The 19,552-nt window shown below is 49.8% G+C and overlaps 6 protein-coding genes across 6 annotated transcripts; 2 read left to right on the top strand and 4 right to left on the bottom strand.

Moving 5' to 3' along the window:
- Window positions 1–294: 294 nt before the first annotated feature.
- Window positions 295–5,519, top strand: FPRO_10626 (putative clathrin heavy chain; the record flags this gene model as incomplete). The annotated part of the gene is made up of 4 exons (XM_031231610.1): window positions 295–381; window positions 451–822; window positions 878–5,110; window positions 5,160–5,519. The coding sequence occupies 4 exons, from the start codon at window positions 295–297 to the stop codon at window positions 5,517–5,519; spliced, it is 5,052 nt and encodes a 1,683-aa protein (XP_031081629.1).
- Window positions 5,520–5,974: 455 nt separating this feature from the next.
- FPRO_10625 (uncharacterized protein) lies at window positions 5,975–8,759 on the bottom strand (the record flags this gene model as incomplete). Its single annotated transcript, XM_031231609.1, has 2 exons — window positions 5,975–6,096; window positions 6,149–8,759. The coding sequence occupies 2 exons, from the start codon at window positions 8,757–8,759 to the stop codon at window positions 5,975–5,977; spliced, it is 2,733 nt and encodes a 910-aa protein (XP_031081628.1).
- Window positions 8,760–9,556: 797 nt separating this feature from the next.
- On the bottom strand, window positions 9,557–10,124 carry FPRO_10624 (uncharacterized protein; the record flags this gene model as incomplete). The annotated part of the gene is made up of 3 exons (XM_031231608.1): window positions 9,557–9,897; window positions 9,955–9,985; window positions 10,038–10,124. The coding sequence occupies 3 exons, from the start codon at window positions 10,122–10,124 to the stop codon at window positions 9,557–9,559; spliced, it is 459 nt and encodes a 152-aa protein (XP_031081627.1).
- A 670-nt stretch (window positions 10,125–10,794) lies between these two features.
- FPRO_10623 (uncharacterized protein) lies at window positions 10,795–13,016 on the bottom strand (the record flags this gene model as incomplete). The annotated part of the gene is made up of 4 exons (XM_031231607.1): window positions 10,795–11,831; window positions 11,884–12,071; window positions 12,121–12,780; window positions 12,838–13,016. The coding sequence occupies 4 exons, from the start codon at window positions 13,014–13,016 to the stop codon at window positions 10,795–10,797; spliced, it is 2,064 nt and encodes a 687-aa protein (XP_031081626.1).
- Window positions 13,017–14,385: 1,369 nt separating this feature from the next.
- Window positions 14,386–15,647, bottom strand: FPRO_10622 (putative threonine aldolase; the record flags this gene model as incomplete). Its single annotated transcript, XM_031231605.1, has 3 exons — window positions 14,386–15,208; window positions 15,259–15,517; window positions 15,572–15,647. 3 exons carry the CDS (start codon window positions 15,645–15,647, stop codon window positions 14,386–14,388), a joined length of 1,158 nt encoding a protein of 385 aa, XP_031081625.1.
- A 1,124-nt stretch (window positions 15,648–16,771) lies between these two features.
- FPRO_10621 (uncharacterized protein) lies at window positions 16,772–17,902 on the top strand (the record flags this gene model as incomplete). The annotated part of the gene is made up of 1 exon (XM_031231604.1): window positions 16,772–17,902. The coding sequence occupies one exon, from the start codon at window positions 16,772–16,774 to the stop codon at window positions 17,900–17,902; it is 1,131 nt and encodes a 376-aa protein (XP_031081624.1).
- Between the last annotated feature and the right edge of the window lie 1,650 nt (window positions 17,903–19,552).

Below are 19,552 nucleotides of genomic sequence, written 5' to 3'. Positions count from 1 at the left end.
CCCTCTCGACGACTAATTCGCCTGCGCCCATCAGTGGAATTCGCATCTCCACGTCGTCGCTTTTGTTTTCTTTCTCTTCGATTCCTCGCGCTTGTTTACTTCGAAATCTCGTCTCCTGCCACGCGGCATATGGAAGCTCACACTGCGCCAACCGTAGGCAACCCCGGCATAATTACTGACGATCGATCCGAGATCGATACCAATTCTTCTTCCCAGTCTTTCGACCGAACTCGAGCTTAGGAGCGTCGATTCGAGAAAGGTCCCTTTTACCTCATCATAGGCCACACCGGCGCCATGCCGACTCTGCCCATCAAGTTTCAGGAGCTTGTCCAGCTCGCCAATGTTGGCGTGGACACACAGAGCATTGGCTTCAACTCCTGCGTATGTCCCACAAACTGCCACCAGCTACTCGGTCGCGATAGACAATGTCATGAGCTAACTAGAAGCTAGACACTCGAGTCCGACTCATACGTGTGTGTGCGAGAGAAGAAGAACGAAGCTGCCCAACCTGAGGTTGTTATTATTGAGCTCAAGAATGGCAACAACGTCACCCGTCGGCCGATCAAGGCCGACAGTGCCATCATGCACTGGAACCGACAGGTCATTGCTCTCAAGGCTCAGTCTAGAACACTGCAGATCTTCGACCTCGAGCAAAAGAAGAAGCTCAAGTCCTGCACCATGAACGAGGATGTCCAGTTCTGGAAGTGGATCAGCGAGAACGAGCTCGGTCTTGTCACAACAACCAGCGTCTTCCACTGGAATGTCTACGATGCGGGCCAAGATGCCCCCGTCAAGGTCTTCCAGCGCAATGATAACCTTCAAGTGAGCCGCTTTCATCCGCCACTAATATGGAATTCTAGTGCTAACGGCATTTCAGGGCTGCCAGATCATCAACTACCGAGTTAACAGCGATGGCAAGTGGATGGTAGTCGTTGGCATTTCATCCCAGCAAGGCCGTGTGGTTGGTGCCATGCAGCTCTACTCTAAAGATCGTGGAATCAGCCAGGCCATAGAAGGTCATGCCGCCGCCTTTGGTACCCTTCGCCTCGAAGGTGCTCCTCAAGATACCAAGTTCTTCAGTTTCGCTGTACGAACGGCAACGGGCGCCAAGCTTCACATCGTCGAGGTCGACCATCCCGAGTCGAATCCTGTTTTCCAGAAGAAGGCGGTCGACATGTTCTTCCCCCCCGAAGCCACCAACGATTTCCCCGTCGCTCTCCAGGTTTCTCAGAAGTACGGCGTCATCTACATGGTGACCAAGTACGGCTTTATCCACCTCTATGATCTCGAGACTGCCTCGTGCATTTACATGAACCGAATTTCGAGCGAGACGATTTTCACAACATGCACAGACGACGGCTCCTCTGGTATTGTTGGCATCAACCGAAAGGGTCAAGTTCTTTTCGTGACCATCGACGATAACAACATCATCCCATACCTTCTTCAGAACCCCGCCAACTCAGAGATGGCTATCAAGATGGCCTCAAGAGCTGGACTTCCCGGTGCTGATAACCTTTATGCCCGCCAATTCGAGCAGCTGTTCAACGCGGGAAGTTATCTGGAGGCTGCTAAGGTTGCCGCCAACTCCCCGCGAGGCTTCCTGCGAAGCGCCGAGACTATTGAGAAGTTCAAGCGCCTTCCGGTTCAACCTGGCCAGATGGCTTTCACACTTCAATACTTTGGTATGCTTTTGGACAAGGGCGCCTTGAACCGTGAGGAGACCCTTGAGCTTGCACAGCCGGTTCTCCAGCAGAACCGCAAGCATTTGCTCGAGAAGTGGTTGAAGGAGGGCAAGTTGGACTGCTCTGAGGCGCTCGGAGACTTGGTCCGTCCTTACGATATGAACATGGCCCTTACCATCTACCTTAAGGCGGAGGTCCCCGCAAAGGTTGTCGCTGGTTTTGCTGAGACTGGCCAGTTTGATAAGATTCTCCCGTACTCGGCTCAGACCGGCTATCAACCTGATTATATCCAACTGCTTCAGCACATCATTCGTATCAACCCTGAGAAGGGTGCCGAGTTTGCTAGTGCCCTGGCTAATAACGAGCAGGGCTCCTTGGTTGATTTGGAGCGTGTTTGCGACATCTTCCAAGGGCAGGGTATGATCCAACAAGCCACTGCCTTCCTCCTGGATGCGCTGAAGGAGAACAAGCCTGAACATGCCCGTCTGCAGACCCGACTACTTGAGATGAACCTGATGCATGCTCCTCAAGTTGCCGAGGCTATTCTGGGCAATGAGATGTTCACTCACTTCGATAAGTCTCGCATTGCCCAACTTTGCGAGCAGGCCAACCTTCCTCAGAAGGCCTTAGAGCTCTATGAGGACCCTGAGGCCATTAAGCGTGTCATTGTCAACATTCCTGGCTCCCCTAACTTCAACCCCGACTGGCTCACCACCTTCTTCGGCAAGCTCTCTGTCGAGCAATCCCTTGATTGTCTAGACGCTATGATGAAGACGAACATTCGACAAAACCTTCAGTCAGTGGTTACCATCGCCACCAAGTACTCCGACCTCTTGGGAGCTGTTCGCCTAATTGATCTCTTCGAGAAGTACAAGACTGCTGAGGGTCTGTTCTACTACCTGGGTAGCATTGTGAACCTGTCTGAGGACCCTGACGTGCACTTCAAGTACATTGAGGCTGCTACCAAGATGGGCCAGTTTAATGAAGTTGAGCGATTGTGCCGCGATAGTAACGTGTATAACCCAGAGAAGGTCAAGAACTTCCTCAAGGAAGCCAAGCTGCCCGAGCAGCTTCCTCTGATCATCGTCTGTGATCGTTTCAACTTTGTTCACGACCTGATTCTGTACCTGTACCAGAACCAGCAATTTGCTGCTATTGAGACCTACGTCCAGTCTGTGAACCCCACACGAGCTCCCGAAGTCATTGGAGGCCTTTTGGATGTCGATTGCGATGAAAATGTCATTAAGCAGTTGTTGCAGACTGTTAATGCACAGGCTATCAGCATTGATTCGCTTGTCTCTGAGGTTGAATCTCGAAACCGACTCAAGCTTCTCTTGCCCTTCCTCGAGAAGACTCTTAACGAGGGTAACCAGCAGCAAGCGGTTTTCAATGCTCTTGCCAAGATCTATATTGATTCCAACAACAACCCGGAGAAGTTCCTGAAAGAAAACGATCAATACGATACTCTGACAGTCGGAAAGTACTGTGAGAAGCGTGATCCCAACCTGGCCTACATTGCCTATTCCAAGGGACAGAATGACTTGGAGCTCGTCAACATCACAAATGAGAACTCTATGTACAGAGCCCAGGCGCGATATCTGTTGGAGCGATCTGATAATGAGCTGTGGGGTTTCGTGCTGAGCGAGAACAACATTCACCGACGATCTGTTGTTGACCAAGTCACCGCGACCGCGGTTCCCGAGGCCAATGACCCTTCGAAGGTCTCCGTGGCCGTTGCTGCTTTCCTTGAGAATGATCTCCCTCTCGAGCTTATTGAACTTCTTGAGAAGATTGTCCTTGAGCCTTCACCTTTCAGCGATAACCAGAATCTCCAGAACTTGCTTATGTTCACTGCTGCCAAGGCTGATAAGGGACGTGTCATGGATTACATTCACAAGCTCGACAACTACAACGCCGATGAAATCGCCACCGCCTGCATTGAGGTTGGCCTCTTTGAGGAAGCTTTCGAGATCTACAAGAAGGCTGATAACAAGTCTGCCGCCGTTGACGTCCTGATCGAGAACGTCGTCAGCATTGACCGTGCCCAGGGTTATGCCGAAGAGGTTGACCTGCCTGAGGTTTGGAGCAAGGTTGCCAAGGCTCAGCTTGATGGTCTCCGTGTCTCTGATGCTATCGAGTCCTACATTAAGGCTGAGGACCCCCGCAACTACTTGGAGGTCATTGAAGTTGCTACCCACGCCGGCAAGAACGAGGATCTTGTCAAGTACCTGCGCATGTGCCGCAAGACCCTCCGGGAGCCCGCTATCGACACTGCTCTGGCTTTCTCCTATGCTCGTCTTGACCAGCTCTCCGAGCTTGAAGACTTCCTCCGAGCTACCAACGTTGCTAACATTGAGGAATCTGGTGACAAGGCTTACGAGGAAGGCTTGTTCGAGGCTTCCAAGATCTTCTATACCAGCATTTCTAACTGGGCCAAGTTGGCAACCACTCTTGTTCACCTCGGTGACTACCAAGCAGCCGTTGAGTGTGCCCGCAAGGCCAACAACATCAAGGTGTGGAAGCAGGTTCACGAGGCCTGTGTTCAGAAGAAGGAATTCCGACTTGCCCAGATTTGTGGTCTCAACTTGATTGTCGATGCTGAGCAACTCCAGACCCTAGTTAAGGAGTACGAGCGCAACGGTTACTTTGACGAGCTTATCAGCCTTCTCGAGCAAGGTCTTGGCCTTGAGCGTGCCCATATGGGAATGTTCACTGAGCTCGGTATCGCCCTCTCCAAGTACCACCCTGACCGCCTCATGGAGCACATCAAGATCTTCTGGTCTCGCATGAATCTCCCCAAGATGATCAAGGCCTGCGAGGAAGCGAATCTCTGGCCTGAGCTGGTCTTCTGCTACTACCATTATGACGAATTTGATAACGCTGCTCTTGCCGTCATCGAGCGACCCGAGAACTCCTGGGACCACCAGCAGTTCAAGGAGATCGTGGTTAAGGTTGCCAACCTGGAGATCTACTACCGTGCTATCAAGTTCTATGTTGAGCAGCATCCCTCGCTCATCACTGACCTTCTTGCAACTCTTACTCCTCGTATTGACGTTAACCGCGTCGTCAAGATCTTCCAGAAGAACGATGACCTCCCTCTTATCAAGCCTTTCTTGCTCAACGTGCAAACTCAGAACAAGCGTGTTGTGAACGAGGCTGTCAACGACCTGCTCATCGAGGAGGAGGATTACAAGACCCTACGTGACTCAGTTCAGAACTATGACAACTACGATGCTACTGAGCTGGCCAGCCGCCTGGAGAAGCACGACCTCATCTTCTTCCGCCAGATTGCTGCTTCCATCTACCGCAAGAACAAGCGATGGGAGAAGTCTATCGCCCTGTCTAAGCAGGACAAGCTGTACAAGGACGCCATCGAAACCGCTGCCCTCTCTGCCAAGACCGAGATTGTCAGCGACCTCCTTCAATATGTAAGTACCAGTCGAGATCTGGAAATCTCTAATATACTAACATCTGTAGTTCGTCGATATTGGCCACCGCGAATGTTACACTGGCATGCTGTACGCTTGCTACGAGCTCATCCGCCCTGACCTTGTTCTGGAGCTCTCATGGCGCCATGGCCTCATGGACTTCTCTATGCCTTACATGATCAACATGCTCGCCCAGCAAACAAAGGACCTCGCCCTTCTGAAGGCAGACAACGAGGCCCGCAAGGCGAAGGAGCAAGAGAAGGAGAAGACCGATGACAACACACCAATACTCGGCGCTTCTAGACTCATGATCACAGCTGGACCTGGTGGCATGGGCTCTTCACCCTCGCCTGCACCATATGGCCAAGCAAACGGCTTCGCGCCGCAGCCCACCGGCTACGGTTTCTAGATGCAGGTACCGGTACCGATGTGGCGCTGCCTTCCCTATTACCATATCCGAGGACCGGTAGCGCATAATCAGTATCTTCATGGGTAGGAGAATAACTTCAAAATGGATTCGTACCCGCCATACCCGCCCGCAGATATCAGAAAAGGATAGTTTATTGGCGAGGATACAGATCCTGTAATCATATTTTGCTTCTCCCGCGAGTTGCGCGTGGGGGCGTTGGAAGGAGGACTTTAAGCGATTGACCTCCTAAGGGCTTTTGTGGTAGACTGGAGGACGAAGTTCTGATACTAAATTTCGCAGTCAGACGCATGTATTCTGTCGGACTGCTGTATGTTGTATGATAGTACATTGATTTGTCTTTGTTATCCTGTCTCTTTAATGCAACGCTGTGACACGCCATGATGATACTGTTAATCTGCCATAATGCAATCCAGACACTGTTACAAAACGCTATTCTAAACCAAAGACACTGCATCAATCTCACGCTTCTCCTTCTCGATGCCATCCTTGTGAGGCTTTGGGTCAGAGATCTTGAGCCACTCGCCATTAAAGGCGTTGATCAGCCAATTACGAAGTTCTAGAACCCCACTGTCAGTCCGAGTTTACTACGTCAAAAAGGTCTAACTTACTATCGTATACGATGCGGTTTCCGTTATGGAAGAAGATACTGTGGTCGCTATCGGGGAAAACGTGAACATCATAGTTCTCTACACCCGCAAGATCAAGCTCATCAAGAAGCGTGAGCGAGTTCTGGAAGTGGACATTGTCATCGGCAACACCGTGCATAAGAAGGAAACGCTTATTGCTGCCGAGGGCTGTGGCATTGGCGATCATAGACATGTCGTAGCCGTCAGGATTCTCTTGCGGTGTACGCATGTAACGCTCGGTGTAGATACTGTCGTAGAAGCGCCAGTCAGTGACAGGGGCGACAGCCATGCCATAGCTGAAAGTGCGTCCGGCGTCCTGCTCAAGTGTCTTGAGGGTAGTAAAGCCGCCATAGGACCAGCCCCAGATGGCCAGGCGATCGGCATCGACGTAGGGACGGGAAGCGAAAGACTTGGCAGCGGCGATGTGATCTTGCGACTCCAGAACACCAAGTTGTGAGCGGACTACTACACGGTGCTTGCGGCCAAGGAAGCCTGTGCCTCGAGGATCGACGGTGACAACTAGATAGCCGAGGGCTGAGGCGACATAGGCTTGGAAGTCAACGGAGAATCTCTTGGTAACAGACTGAGAGCCCGGACCGGAGTACTGCTGGAAGAGAACAGGGTACTCCTTCTTCGGGTCGAAGTGAGGGGGACGCCTTTCAACGTAGTTGACCTCAACGCCATCACCAAGATCGAGGGTGCCGTATTGCATAACAGGAAGCTCGTGGCGACGGGCACGCTCGGCTAGCTCGGAGTTGTCCTCGACGACACGCTCGTAGGTAAAGACACTCGAAGGTGTGGAGATGACCTTTTGGCTGGGAACCTTGGGTCCGCGGTATGACAGGAGGACAAAGCCAGCACCCTTGGAAAAGGAAGCATCGTAGTAAGCCTCAGTCTCAGGGTCAGTCAGAGCTTCGAGAGAGGTACCGTCAAGCTTGACAGAGTAGACATGGCGCTGAACAGATGACTCTTTGGCGGCGATGAAATAGACTAAATTGTTCGCGAGATCGATTGCTGAGGGAGCATCGTCGATTTCCCATTTGCCCTTGGTAAGCATGATGGGCTCAGGGTTGTCGAGAGGAGTGAAGTAAGCTAGATGATCATAGCCCTCATGTAGATAAGAGTCAACGTATCCATCGTGATCACGACCATTCTCAGGATCGGCGGGGATATAAGCTGTTTTGTGGGAGATCTCGAACCAACCACCGTCAATCTCATCGACGTCGATAGTGTTGACAGTCTTGCCCTTGCGAGAACCAACGTCGATCAGGACGACCTTGAGAACATCGCTGACACGGTTGGTCTCCTTGACGAGAGCCTTGCCACCGGCCCATAGAAGATTGTTGATGATGCGATCATCGTCCGCAAATGCACCGTCGATATCGACAGAGAAGACATCTTTCTTCGACACGTCGTAGAAGAGCAGGTCAACAACTGGGTTGTGGGCACCAGCCTTGGGATACTTGATCTGCTCAACCTCGGGATACGCCTCTTCTCCCTCTTCGGGGTCTGTGCCACTGGGTCGCTTGATGAAGAACTGGACTGGAAACTCGGGAACACCCGTCTCGTTTGTGCGAAGGAAGGCCAAGTACTCGCCATCGTCAGACCACCACGTAGCGCTGCGGCCACCAAAGACTTCTTCCTCGTAGACCCAGTCGGGAATACCGTAGAAGTACTCTGGACCGCCATCCTTGGTGATCTTGACGACATTCTTCTTATCGTCCAACTTTCGGATATACAAGTTGTTGTCTTGCGTATAAGATACGGCGTCGCTCTTGGGACTCCATGTAGCGAGCTGAATTCGAGCATCGGGCTTGCCCGGGACGAGCGGTTCAGCTTCCTGAGTCTCGACATCGAGAATGAAGTAGATGGCGCTGAAAGAGTGACGCCAGTTTTTCTTCTTTTCGACGCCGAGAAGGACCTTCTTCAGATTGGGACTGGGCTCGTTCCATTCGGGAGAGTATTGGTTTCCCTCGTAAACAAAGAAGTTGTCCTTCATCAATGTTCGTGACTTGGAGGTTTTGACTTCTGTATCAATGGGTGATCTGGCCTCCTTATCGCTGCGGATATCCTCAACAACAATATATGGCTTCTCGCTAGCTCCAACCTCAAGCAGTAAACCATCCTCTCCATCAGGACCGCCAATCCAGCTGATACTGTGTGACTTGGCCTGCCAGAAGCCACTGAAGAGCTGATCCATTGTAACGGCCTTTCCCGAACCTCGCGTCGCAGCATCAGGATCGTGCTCGGTATCGCTCTCGTGATGATATGAACCGAAATAGAGGAATGTGCCGAGACCTATAAGCCAGGCTGCGACGAAGACAGAGCTGACAATGATGAGAATGCGTCGCAATCCTCTATCCATGGGCTCACGATGCAAGGAAGCTCCAGGACCGAGGAAAGGACCCGTCTCTAGGTCATCCTCTTCCTTGAGGGGATCATCGTCCTCGAGAGCTCGAGAATCGCTGTTATCTCTTGAAGCGTCCATCATTGTCTTCTCTTGTATCCTATCGAACACAAGACTCGTCGTCGAAGCCGAAGAGATGGAATCGTCCGAGTATCGACGGTCGCTGGCAGGACTCAACGGGGACATATTTGAAGCCGTTATTAGAGGAGGGTGTCCTCCGTTGTATATCGTGTTGGTTGTTGGTGGTGGCTGTGGTAGGCGAGTTTAGTTTATTGGTGCTGGCACATGCTGCGGTGCGCGCGGAAGCGAGCGTCGGAGATTGAAATGAATAACGATAGGCTAGTACGAGCAAACAAATGAGTGGGCGAATGGTTGTGGATAAAAGAAAAGAAAGAAACGAGGCGTCAATTGGATCTGTATTTGGTTGTCAATAGAGACTAACGTTAGTTAACTAACGCGAGGGAATGATGGGCTATGCTGATGCTAACGCTGATGCTAATGATACGTCTAAGCTCGTGCTCGTGCTCGTGCCGACTTGTCGCATCGGGCAAAGCTTCTGATGACGTAAGCTGGCGATCAGTGAGTTTTGTTTCACATTAAGGGTTTGTCTCGATGAATGCGTCCTCCGACAATTAGAGAAGCAATTGTATGATATTGAGTGTTACTCTGTATCGAGTTTCAACTGCTTTGATACGATGTGAGATCCGGCGCATGCAGCATCAGCCATCCCCCGGCCTCCGAACCCCGGATGCACCCCACTCAACATGCGGCCGGGGCAATAAATCCGGGGGTATCATAATCGCGATCAGATTCAAGGTCTATGGGCGAGCATTTATTTATTAAGAGGAAGACTCAAATTGATAAAAATAATACTATCTAAGAAGAAGAAATAAGAAGAAGAATAAGAAGAATAGTGATACTACTGAAGCAAATTAGAAAGGGTATCCTCACAATCTCCGGCTTCAACATCAAACCAAGTTAAGTTAATGCGTCAACTGAGGCGCCTCAACGTTAGCGCCCTCAATCTTCTCAACCACACACGCAGTCCCATAAGCACTCGCCTGCGCAAAGCCTCCCAGATCTCCAGTCTCAAAGCGCAGGCAAATGATGGCATTTCCCCCTCTCCTCTTCGTTTCTTGCACAACCCGGCTGATAGAGTCGTTGCGGCAAGAGTAGAGCATCGAAGTGAACCAGGTCAGTTCGCCGCCTGCCATGCTCTTTATAACCATGCCGATTCCTGCGGCGATGTTGCGTGAGCGTACTGTAATTCCATAGACTGCTCCGAGGACTTTGGTGATGCGGTAGCCGGGGAGGTCCATCATTGCTGGGACGTGTCAGTGGAGTTTGGGTAGAATTGGAGATGATGATGATGATGACTGACTTGTGGTTATACAGTTGTCTGTCTCGGTGAACTATAGTGTGTAAGCAAGATCATCTTCAGCAGAGATATGAGAAAATACTCACGCAGTGCAAGTCGGACAAGTGCGCGGGGATATCTGCAACCTCCTCATGATTCTTTTTCTGGTCCTTTGCTGATCCAAAACCAACCATCTTGACGTTGTGGTCCAAATCGTATAAGTGTAGACAATAGTAGTACTTCGAAAGGTGCAGTTCAGTTCAGCAGTAGATAGGCAATTGAGAATAGGATCTTGTCTGATGTCACGTAATCCTTTCATACACAATCAAGGAACCAGCTCCATCTTTATAGTCCCATAAACACCTCAACCCCCAATCCCATATCCCAGGCTGAAAGCCAAATAACGCCCAGCCGAAGTGGTGATGCCGATCTAACCGCCATTCACCCCACACGCAATTCTCGCATTCATCGTATCTGTCCCGCCCATGGCTTGAGCTGTAGTTTCAGTGTCTCATTTGCTGGCCCTATAGCTGAGATCGAGTTCTAAGTGGTCGACCTCATCGCCTCGTTCAACCCACGATTAGTGGCTGTGCTATTCAGCTTATGGACACGTGATGACGTCCTGCCTCATAAGGCTTTCATACTTGTTTTTTCAGTCATTCAAACAGTCAACTTCGTACTCTCATATCGATTTCAATACGGTCAATACGATGGCGGTGCCGTGACTTCGGGGAAAGCCGTCATCATGATATGTCAAATGGACGAACTTCTGGATATACTATACACTTATAGACGCTATCAAGTATAGTAATACCAACACAATATGTACTACTAATTCATACAATCATTAATAACCATCAGATCTTAGAAGTGAAACAGACGGCTTGACCTCTTATGGGTAGCCTTCTCAACGGCCCTCTTCCTGCTACCAAACTTCTTGACGCGAGCAGCATCGCGGGCATGCAACATGACAGCGCTGCTAGTATCACGACGCTCGTTAGAAGAGTCCCCAGTGAAGTTACACTGGGGCTGCTTCAGTCTGTTGCCAAACTCATCAACAGCCCAGATGAGCACACCGTTGGTCCAGCCGAAGCCCTCAACGACTTCGTACTCACCGCCGCCTCCTGCAACGTTGGTGGCGTTGTCGGCGTACTTCTCAAACATGATGCCATCAGCCCCCTCAGCCGCTGACTGGATTCGGGGCAGATCTGAAGTTGTTCCTCCAGTTGCGCGCCAAGTGCAGAAAGTTGAGTCCAGATATCGCTGGGCGAGACGCAGAGCCAGTCTACGGACCTCGATGAAAGAAGGATCCATGATGCCAAATGTTGCAGGGACCTTTTCAAGTCCTGACATGAGGATGTGCATCAGTGGAGGCCAGACATTAGGCTGATCCCACTGCTGTCCCGACTCGACATTACTCGCAGGAATACCACCCTGACGGGTATCCAGGTAGTACGAGACACGCTTGTAAGCATTGAGGACAGCATATGGGTTATTCTTGAGATAGTCGGGAGCAGCGCCCAGCCAGAAGGGGTAGAACTGGGTAGGGCTGAAGAAGACCTGCTTGCCCTTGGGAGCATTCTCCTTGTCAATCTCGGCAGTGTTGTTGTCGGTTGGGTAAAAGATCGACTGTGCCTTGGAAGTCAAGTTGTAGTCGAAGTAGCTCCAATGGGTCTCGTTCCACATGAAGGCGTGCATGGCAAAGCTGCGGTTGGCAGCGACTTCGCGCCATTGACGGCTGGCACTGCTGTTGCCTGTCTGCTCATAGAACTCAGCGATGGCGATCTCGTTTCCGTACAAGATCGAGTTGAGGTCAACAGGGATGATGTTTCTAGTGTTGAGGTATCGGAGAGGGAAGTAATTGTCGCGAATAGCATCATCGGGTCTGGCCACCCACTTAACTGTGCGATTGTTAGGCATAAGATCTGGTTTCGATCAAGTTTGTGAACATACCTGAATAGTCGAGACCACTCTCAGCACCACTGGCGAGATTTCCGTATAGAGCCTCCTTTGTCTTGAAGTTGAGTTCTTCACCACCGCTGTAAACCTCACCGGATGGCGAGTAGTAAGACTTGTTGTTTGCAGTAACATAGTCTTCCCGATAAGACTCGGGTCGTGGTCGAGTGTTGGAAACATTATATCTGCAGAGCATGTTAGTGGCAACCAATGCACGGGGGTCGATAGTCATACGTGTTGAGGTAGTAAGTCTCATTGTTGATGTAGACCGGAACCGAACGGTTCGTCATGAAGAACTCATGCTCCTGCACAAGCAGAGGCAGAGCACGCTCAAGAATATCAGTATCGTTGGTGTGCTCGATATAAGCCTTTATCATCTGAGACAGCAGAGGAGGCTGAGATCGGTTGAGGTAGTAGATACGAGCGCCATTGGGGACGAAGCCATACTCCTCAATGAAATCAAGGAAGTTCTCGATCGTGTTCTTTGCAATGTTGATGAAAGAGCCGCCAGTTCGAAGAAGACCCTCGATGATCCAGTACGAATCCCAGTAATAAGGCTCACGGAAACGACCACCAGCAACGACGAAGGATCGGTTGACGGGGATGAAACTGTTGGGGCAATCGCTGCAGTTCTTGGAGTCTTGGTCGTAGCGACGAGTCAGGTCAGGCCAAATATCGATGACCTTTTGTGTGAATTCCTTGATGGCAGTGTTGTTGATCTTGTCGAGGAACTTGGGATCTGTTTCAAGCTCATCTTCAGGGACTTCCTCGAGCTCACCACCAGCATCGGCAAAGTAGTCACTGAGGAACTCCGTGAGAGCCGAATTGTTACGTAGCGGCTTGTCCAACTTGTCGAAAGCATCCTGGATCTCGCTCAGAGGACGAATAGCTGGCCTTGAGGTGAGTCAGTATCTGTGAAGACTCTAGCAGTGATAATGGGGTGATGACTACATATCAACAAAGGTCTTGGAGTCACTGAAGGGTTGGGCAAGCTCAATCTGCTCGAGAATCTCTCCATGGCAGTAAATTGGTGAGTCGCAAGGCGCAACGACTGTGCCGTTCACGTATAGAGCAGAAACGGTTGTCGCTGACGCAGCCAAAGCCGCAGCGATATGTCGTGGAGACGGCATCACGGAATACTTCCTCCAAGATGAAGAAAGCTGCTGAGAAGTGCCAATTGAGTAGTAGAGATGCAGGGTGGTATTCAAACAGAGGAGAGGGGATGAGAGAGAGTATATTTATATATACAGTTAGAGTTGCATAGAGTCATAAAGCTTGTGACTCGGCCAAGCCCAGAAGAAATCATGACATGATATTTGGTGAACATGAACAGGATTTGAACCTGCCATGGGTTTGTTTAGCTGCTAACATAATATTCAGGCTGTCAGCCAAGAATGGAATGGAAGGTGGAAGCCGGGGGTTGCTAAAGCAAAGAAAGAGCTCAGCTTGACGATCATTATCCAATTATCCACATTTTTTCTTCTCCTTTTACTGTACTTGACACCCTCCACTACGAGCTTATGCAGTTCAAGGTTCATGGTCTTGTAAAGTTAGCGTTTGTTTTGCCAAGGGGCTTAAATCCAACTTTACATCATGATACCAAGATGAATGGCCTAGCCAGAGCACTCGTCACTGAAAACCTGTTCAATTGAACTGTTGTATAATCAATTATTGCTTCTATCATGAGTCTACAGCAATTGAATACAAATCAGTCATTATTCTCTCTGTGACGTGATATCCTCTACACCCCCAGACGCCACAGAAAATAAACAAACCAAACGTGGAGAAACGTCTGCATCTAATCCTTGTTTCTGCTCTTATTCCCCGCACTCTCCCCTCTTAGCTTCGGCATCATTTACACGCTGCTTGCAGCTTTATTTGACCGATTGGCCAGTGACGTCAAGAAATCCCAAGCCCCAAGTCTCAAGCGTTGGGAATAAACGTTCCCGCAGGGCGCGGAATTAGACAATTCGACCAAGTGCATACATAGCCCAAGAGAAGTGTCAGCGGCGTTCTTGGCTCACCCTTTGACAAGAAGATCCAGCAAACGGTAGACCAGACCTCGATCAAGTACTGATTCTCGGTGTAATAGGACCGACAGATGCCCATTTTCATGACTAATTCCCCCATGCTTGTTGAGGCTGGTGATGCAGTGAATCGTCAGCTTCAGTCTCGGCAATCCCGTCAAATATCTTGACACCTGCCCGAATAGTTCTGAAATGCCAATATAGTTTGCGCAAGGTCGTCGATCATGATCCTGGTCCCGGCTCTGATCATAAGAAATTGACCGAGACAATACCGTTAGTGACTAACACCAAGAACTGCCGGTCAACATCTAACCTCAATCGTGAAGATATCTCTAAAGAGCAGCCTTATATGGACAAGTCTGCTATAAAAATCTTTCGATGGCTGAAACGTCTCACAGTAGTTCACTAACATGTGTAAGGAGTAGGACCGAAAGAGCAAACTCTAGATCGAATACCCAGTCTATCACTTCATCTATTGGGGCACATATACACTGCCCTTTCCAATCTTTTGCTGGGCACTGGAATCTCCTCCCTCGCCTAGAACCTTTTCAAACACAATCTTCAACCGTCTCAGAACCTCTTCCTCATTCTGCGCGACCTGGTAGTGCGTCACCAACCGGTTACACATGAACTTGAGCCCAGCTTCTGCGCCAATCTCAATGAACCGCTTCTCACTGCATCCTGTCGCCTTGAGGTTCAACCACACCATGTTGGTCTCCGTTGGCTCGTCAATCGTGCCACCCATGCTCGTCCAAAGGTCATCGACCTTGCGTGCCATCTCGTGAGACGCCTTGAGTGGCCCGTCTTGGCCGTTGGGTGATTTTCCAAAGGTCTGCTCGATAGCGATGCGTCCTGCAGATGTGAGAACACCAGATTGCCGTAGACCGCCGCCAATCGACTTGCGGACCCAACGAGCGTGCTTCAGTGTGGCTTTGGGGCCAACAATGACACTTCCTGCTGGTGCACCAAGACCCTTGGACAGACATAGACTGATGGTGTCAAAGTAGGAACAGTATTCGGTCAGAGAACCCGCTCCAGAGACTACAGCCTCCCATAGTCGTGCGCCGTCCAAGTGTAACTTAATGCCGTGCTCTCTGGCGAACTCAGAGATTCGCTTGACTTCACTGAGAGGCATGACCATGCCGTGAAGAGTGTTTTCCAAACTGATGACACGTGTAGGGCAACCGTGAACATCATCATCCAGAGTCACATTCTCTTGAATCTCTTCAAGCGTCATGTATCTGCCATTTTTAGGAATGACAGTCTGAATCTGAGCCCCTGTGAGGTTTGAAGTGCTACAAAACTGTCAACCCACCGAACTTAGGACTCACTTTTTAGTACTTACCCGCCTGCTTCAGCGGTGAAAATGTGAGCTCGGTAATCGCACAGTACTGAGTAAGGAGGCTGAGTGAGAAGAGATCGAAGAGCGAGCTGGTTTCCCATTGTTCCTGAGAGGACGAAAAGACCGGCTTCCTTTCCGGTGCGTTCCGCAACATAGGCTTCAAGGTCGTTTGTAGCAGGGTCCTCCTGGAAGACATCGTCAAGGAGAGAGCATGATTTGACAGCTTCCAACATAGCTGGTGTTGGTGTTGTCACCACATCGCCTATACCAACCAGAATCAGAATTTGGCATCTCAACTTGTGTATGAGTTACATACTGCGGAGGTCAAGAGCCGCAGGCCCTTTGGCACCGAGCCAGGCATTATGAGGCTTCTCAGAGATAGCGTCTCCCATTTTGACGGATGAAGAGGTAAAAGTCCGCTGCGGAGAAACAATTGGATGTGCTGTTAAAGATATCGATAGAGGTCGGAGAGGATCTTTTGACAAGTTGCGAACTGCCGAGGATACGATAAGTCGAGAACAACGACTCATCATGATAGAAGAGCGAATTAGACTCAAGAGAGTCTCAATCTCCGCAGAACGGAACAATAGAGTCAAGTCGTTTATAGGGCGTAGAATGGGGTACAACCTCCACAAAAAACGTATCGATAGTGAGGGGAACACGGAGGAGTCTTGGCCGTTGAAAGAGCCGATGCCGCCCCCGTCTCGGCTCCGGAAGCGATACCGATATCGATATCAATTAATGGAGCCTCCTCCCCCTCACAACACTAATCAGCTTCAAGGGTCTACCATTATCAAACGGTGCTTATTTCCGTTTCATGTGAATAAACAGAATCTTCTTTACAGAGCCTTTAGCTCTGCTTATGGATGCTTTGTAATGAGACCGTCGGCTGGGTTCAGCCATTTAGTTGGTGTCTTTAGCATTGTTTGATGGTCATTGGGATAAGAGTAATAGCGGGCCTCAAAGCTAGGTATGCTATACGAACTACGATTATTCACGTGGGAAATCAAAATGTATGTACGTATGAAATTGCGTCAGCCCGTTCATCGTTATCAGCCCTGGGAGAATATCATTATCAAAATAGATTAAGCAAGAGTCAAGGCTCAAACACCCTTTTTATATTACATGGCGTCGGTGCTTATCACTGTGTTCAGCTGCCGACGCTTGTTAGATTGCCGGCTTCATAGTCTCACAGGAAAAGTTATTTCAGCCAATGAAGCAACGCCCTGCGTATGTCGCATTGGAACAAACTCGTGTAACGGCCTGACCATCCCTTTAATCCTGAGGCTGAGCCGCTGAGGGCGTGCCTTAGTCCAAGATCAACGTATTAGCGGGCTGATTCTCGAATCCCTCTGGGGACAAGATGCCGTGATTACCGATTTATTGCTCCCTCATGCGACACTTGTGTTATTAGACACATGTCACTGCTGCCATGTAATAGCAGCCCTGTCGCACTAACGATCTTTTGACTTCTTATTCTCTCATTTCTCTTGATGTGCGGAATTTATCATTCGTTATGGCTTCTTGCGTGCCTTATCGTGTGTTCCTCTCGTTGATACTCCTCGTCTGCGTGGTCGTGCTTCTATCTAAGCAGCCGTTCTTCGATCGTTCACACATTCATCGCATTACTGATACAGATATCAGCGTTTCTCTCTCGCTTCCTCGACTTAACTTTTCAAGGTCGCATCACGAATACTACGCATCAGATGCCGCTCGCTCGTTATGCGCCTCACATGGCTACACTGTCTTCAACCCTCATCCCGACGCGCCAAACGGTCGCCGCAAGATTTACGACCTCTTCATGGTCAATACAGAACTGGACTTTCTCGAGATTCGGCTAAAGACTCTGTATAATTATGTCGATTATTTTGTTGTCGTTGAGGCACCACTTACCTTTCAGGGTGGCCCCAAGGACCTTGTCATCCGTGACAACTGGAAGCGCTTTGAGCCTTACCACGACAAGATGATTTATCATCAGCTTGAGTATCCGAAAGACTTCAAGCCCTTGCGTCACTGGGATCGGGAAGACTTACAGCGCAACGCTATGTTCGACCAAGTCTTCCCAAAGCTCACTGGCGAGCAAACCCCAACTCTAGGCGATGTCATTCTGGTTGCCGATGTCGACGAGATTCTGCGCCCTGCAACGATGCTGTTACTTAGGACATGCAACTTCCCTCGTCGCCTGACCCTCTCTTCCAAGTTTTATTATTATTCCTTCCAGTTCCTCCACGATGGGCCCGAGTGGCCATTCCCACAGGCAACCTATTATCAAGGCATGCGTAATACCATTCTTCCTGGAAATTTGAGAACTGGAGATGCAGGAATTCCTCTGCTCAGGGATTTGGAAAAGGGGACATTGGCCAATGCCGGTTGGCACTGCAGCTCGTGCTTTTCGACAATGGGCCAATTCCTGAACAAGATGGCCAGTTTCTCGCATGCGTGGATGAACCACGAATCCTTCCGCGATCGGGATCGTATCGCAAGTGCGATACGTGAAGGTGTTGACCTATGGGGGCGTAAAGAGAATACGTTCACTCGAATAGACAATAATGCCGACCTTCCAACTTGTCTGCTTGAGGATCGGGAGAGGTTTCGATATATGCTGGATCGAAGTGGCAAGACCGCGGGGTTCAGCGACTACCCATAAACTTATCTTTTGTGGCAGGTGATTATGATAAATGTATTTAGGCATGGTCTGGTCTGGTCTGGTCTGGTCTGGTCTGGTTCATGATTTTGGATGAGTTAGTTATGAGAATCGAGATACCCCTTCAATAATGAAGTGTTTCAGCCTCCAACAACTCTCAAGCCTCAACTTTGGAGTAACTGCGCCTCGGTACGGAATCTTCACAACTGTCTTTGACATTCGTGCACATGAATACTTTACTGTTGGCCAGGCACTGTTAGACATTGTTCTCCGTTGTTACGAGTTCGATTTTCTGTCTTGATCAATTTAAGATGCTCCTCTGAAGGGAAGGAGTCACATTCGTACAATATTCAAGGGGGAGGAAGGAAGGAATGTGCCAAAAACAGTGGCCCTGTGACGGCAACAACCTTCTTCCTACCTAGACCTAGCCCATTTCACTGCACTTGCCCAGCTAACAGTGACCTAAGTCAGGCATCCATCCATTATCAAGAATCCACCCTTGGGCAACTTCTCTCCACCATCACAACTCTCAATCAGCAACATCAACATCGAGTCTCTGAGGTCAGCTTCCGTCTAAGCGATGATTGAGTCACATGGCGATCCAATCGCTAGCTGATCCTCGTCACGTAGCGTCACTTTCTCCGCAGCTCTTCAGCTCCTTGCCTACCAAGTGGTCCAGTCACGATAGCCTCAGTGTCAGCTCCCAATAAGCATCCCAGGGTCGGTCATATCAGGGGTTCAAAAGTCATTCGGAACTTGAGCTGTGTGAGTGATGTCCATTTGCAGAAAAGCCATTGTCTAGCGCAAGACGTTCGATTCGCTCACAGTCGTTGACGGCGCTCCAATTAGAAGCCCGAGTCCACCTTTCCCAAACCTCGAATTCCATTTCATTTCCGTACGAGGAAGTAATAATTTCGACCCTTTCCCACACGATATTTTTTTTTCTTATTTCTGTTTCTAATTCATTCAGATCATACGCCAATACACTTCGCAATTCTATCCATTGAAGCTCACTGACATTTTACAGGACGTTCAGTTGCGCTGTTTGAACCATCTCACCACTCCGTCTCCACCCCCGTACCGACAGAGCCCTCCGCTCCGCCTCCGTTCACCGCCGTCCCCGTCTGATCGGAGCTCCCGAGGGCTGTCCGAGTGCGCAGCATGACCTCATCGTAATCGCTCACCCTCCCAAAGTATCAAAGCTGAATGTCGGCCAGACTTGTTCCACGCCAAGCTTTTTTGCTATTTGTTCTATTCGTATAGCCTGTCCTTGCTTCCTCGCCTATCAATAACGATCTCTCGAGTAAGGAGTTGCGGCACGATGGATTACCCCGACTTAGAAACAGGCAATGCTTTCGAGGAATAGACACCCCTCGCTTCGTGGAGCAAGAAAACATCAGACCTTGATATAGGATATCAAAATAAACTCAGCAAAAGATATCCTAAGCTCATGCTAAGTTACCTAAATCTTTTTGTCATCTAGGATCAAGGTCCTAAGTTGTCCTCCTCTCCTAGCCTCGGAAATAACTCACACTTACAAGGCTTAGAGACATGGAAGCGGCCATCTAGGAAAGGGACCCGTTCATCGGAAGCACCTGGCCGTTTAAGAAAACGTCAACACCCAGTCAGAGGCACCCACGATATCCTTCCCTG

This window comes from Fusarium proliferatum (genome assembly GCF_900067095.1).
Source record: "Fusarium proliferatum ET1 genome assembly, contig: FPRO_scaffold005, whole genome shotgun sequence".
Taxonomy (NCBI): domain Eukaryota; kingdom Fungi; phylum Ascomycota; class Sordariomycetes; order Hypocreales; family Nectriaceae; genus Fusarium; species Fusarium proliferatum.
The sequence above is the reverse complement of the archived record's forward strand: the minus strand, read 5'-3'. Positions and strand labels throughout refer to the sequence as shown.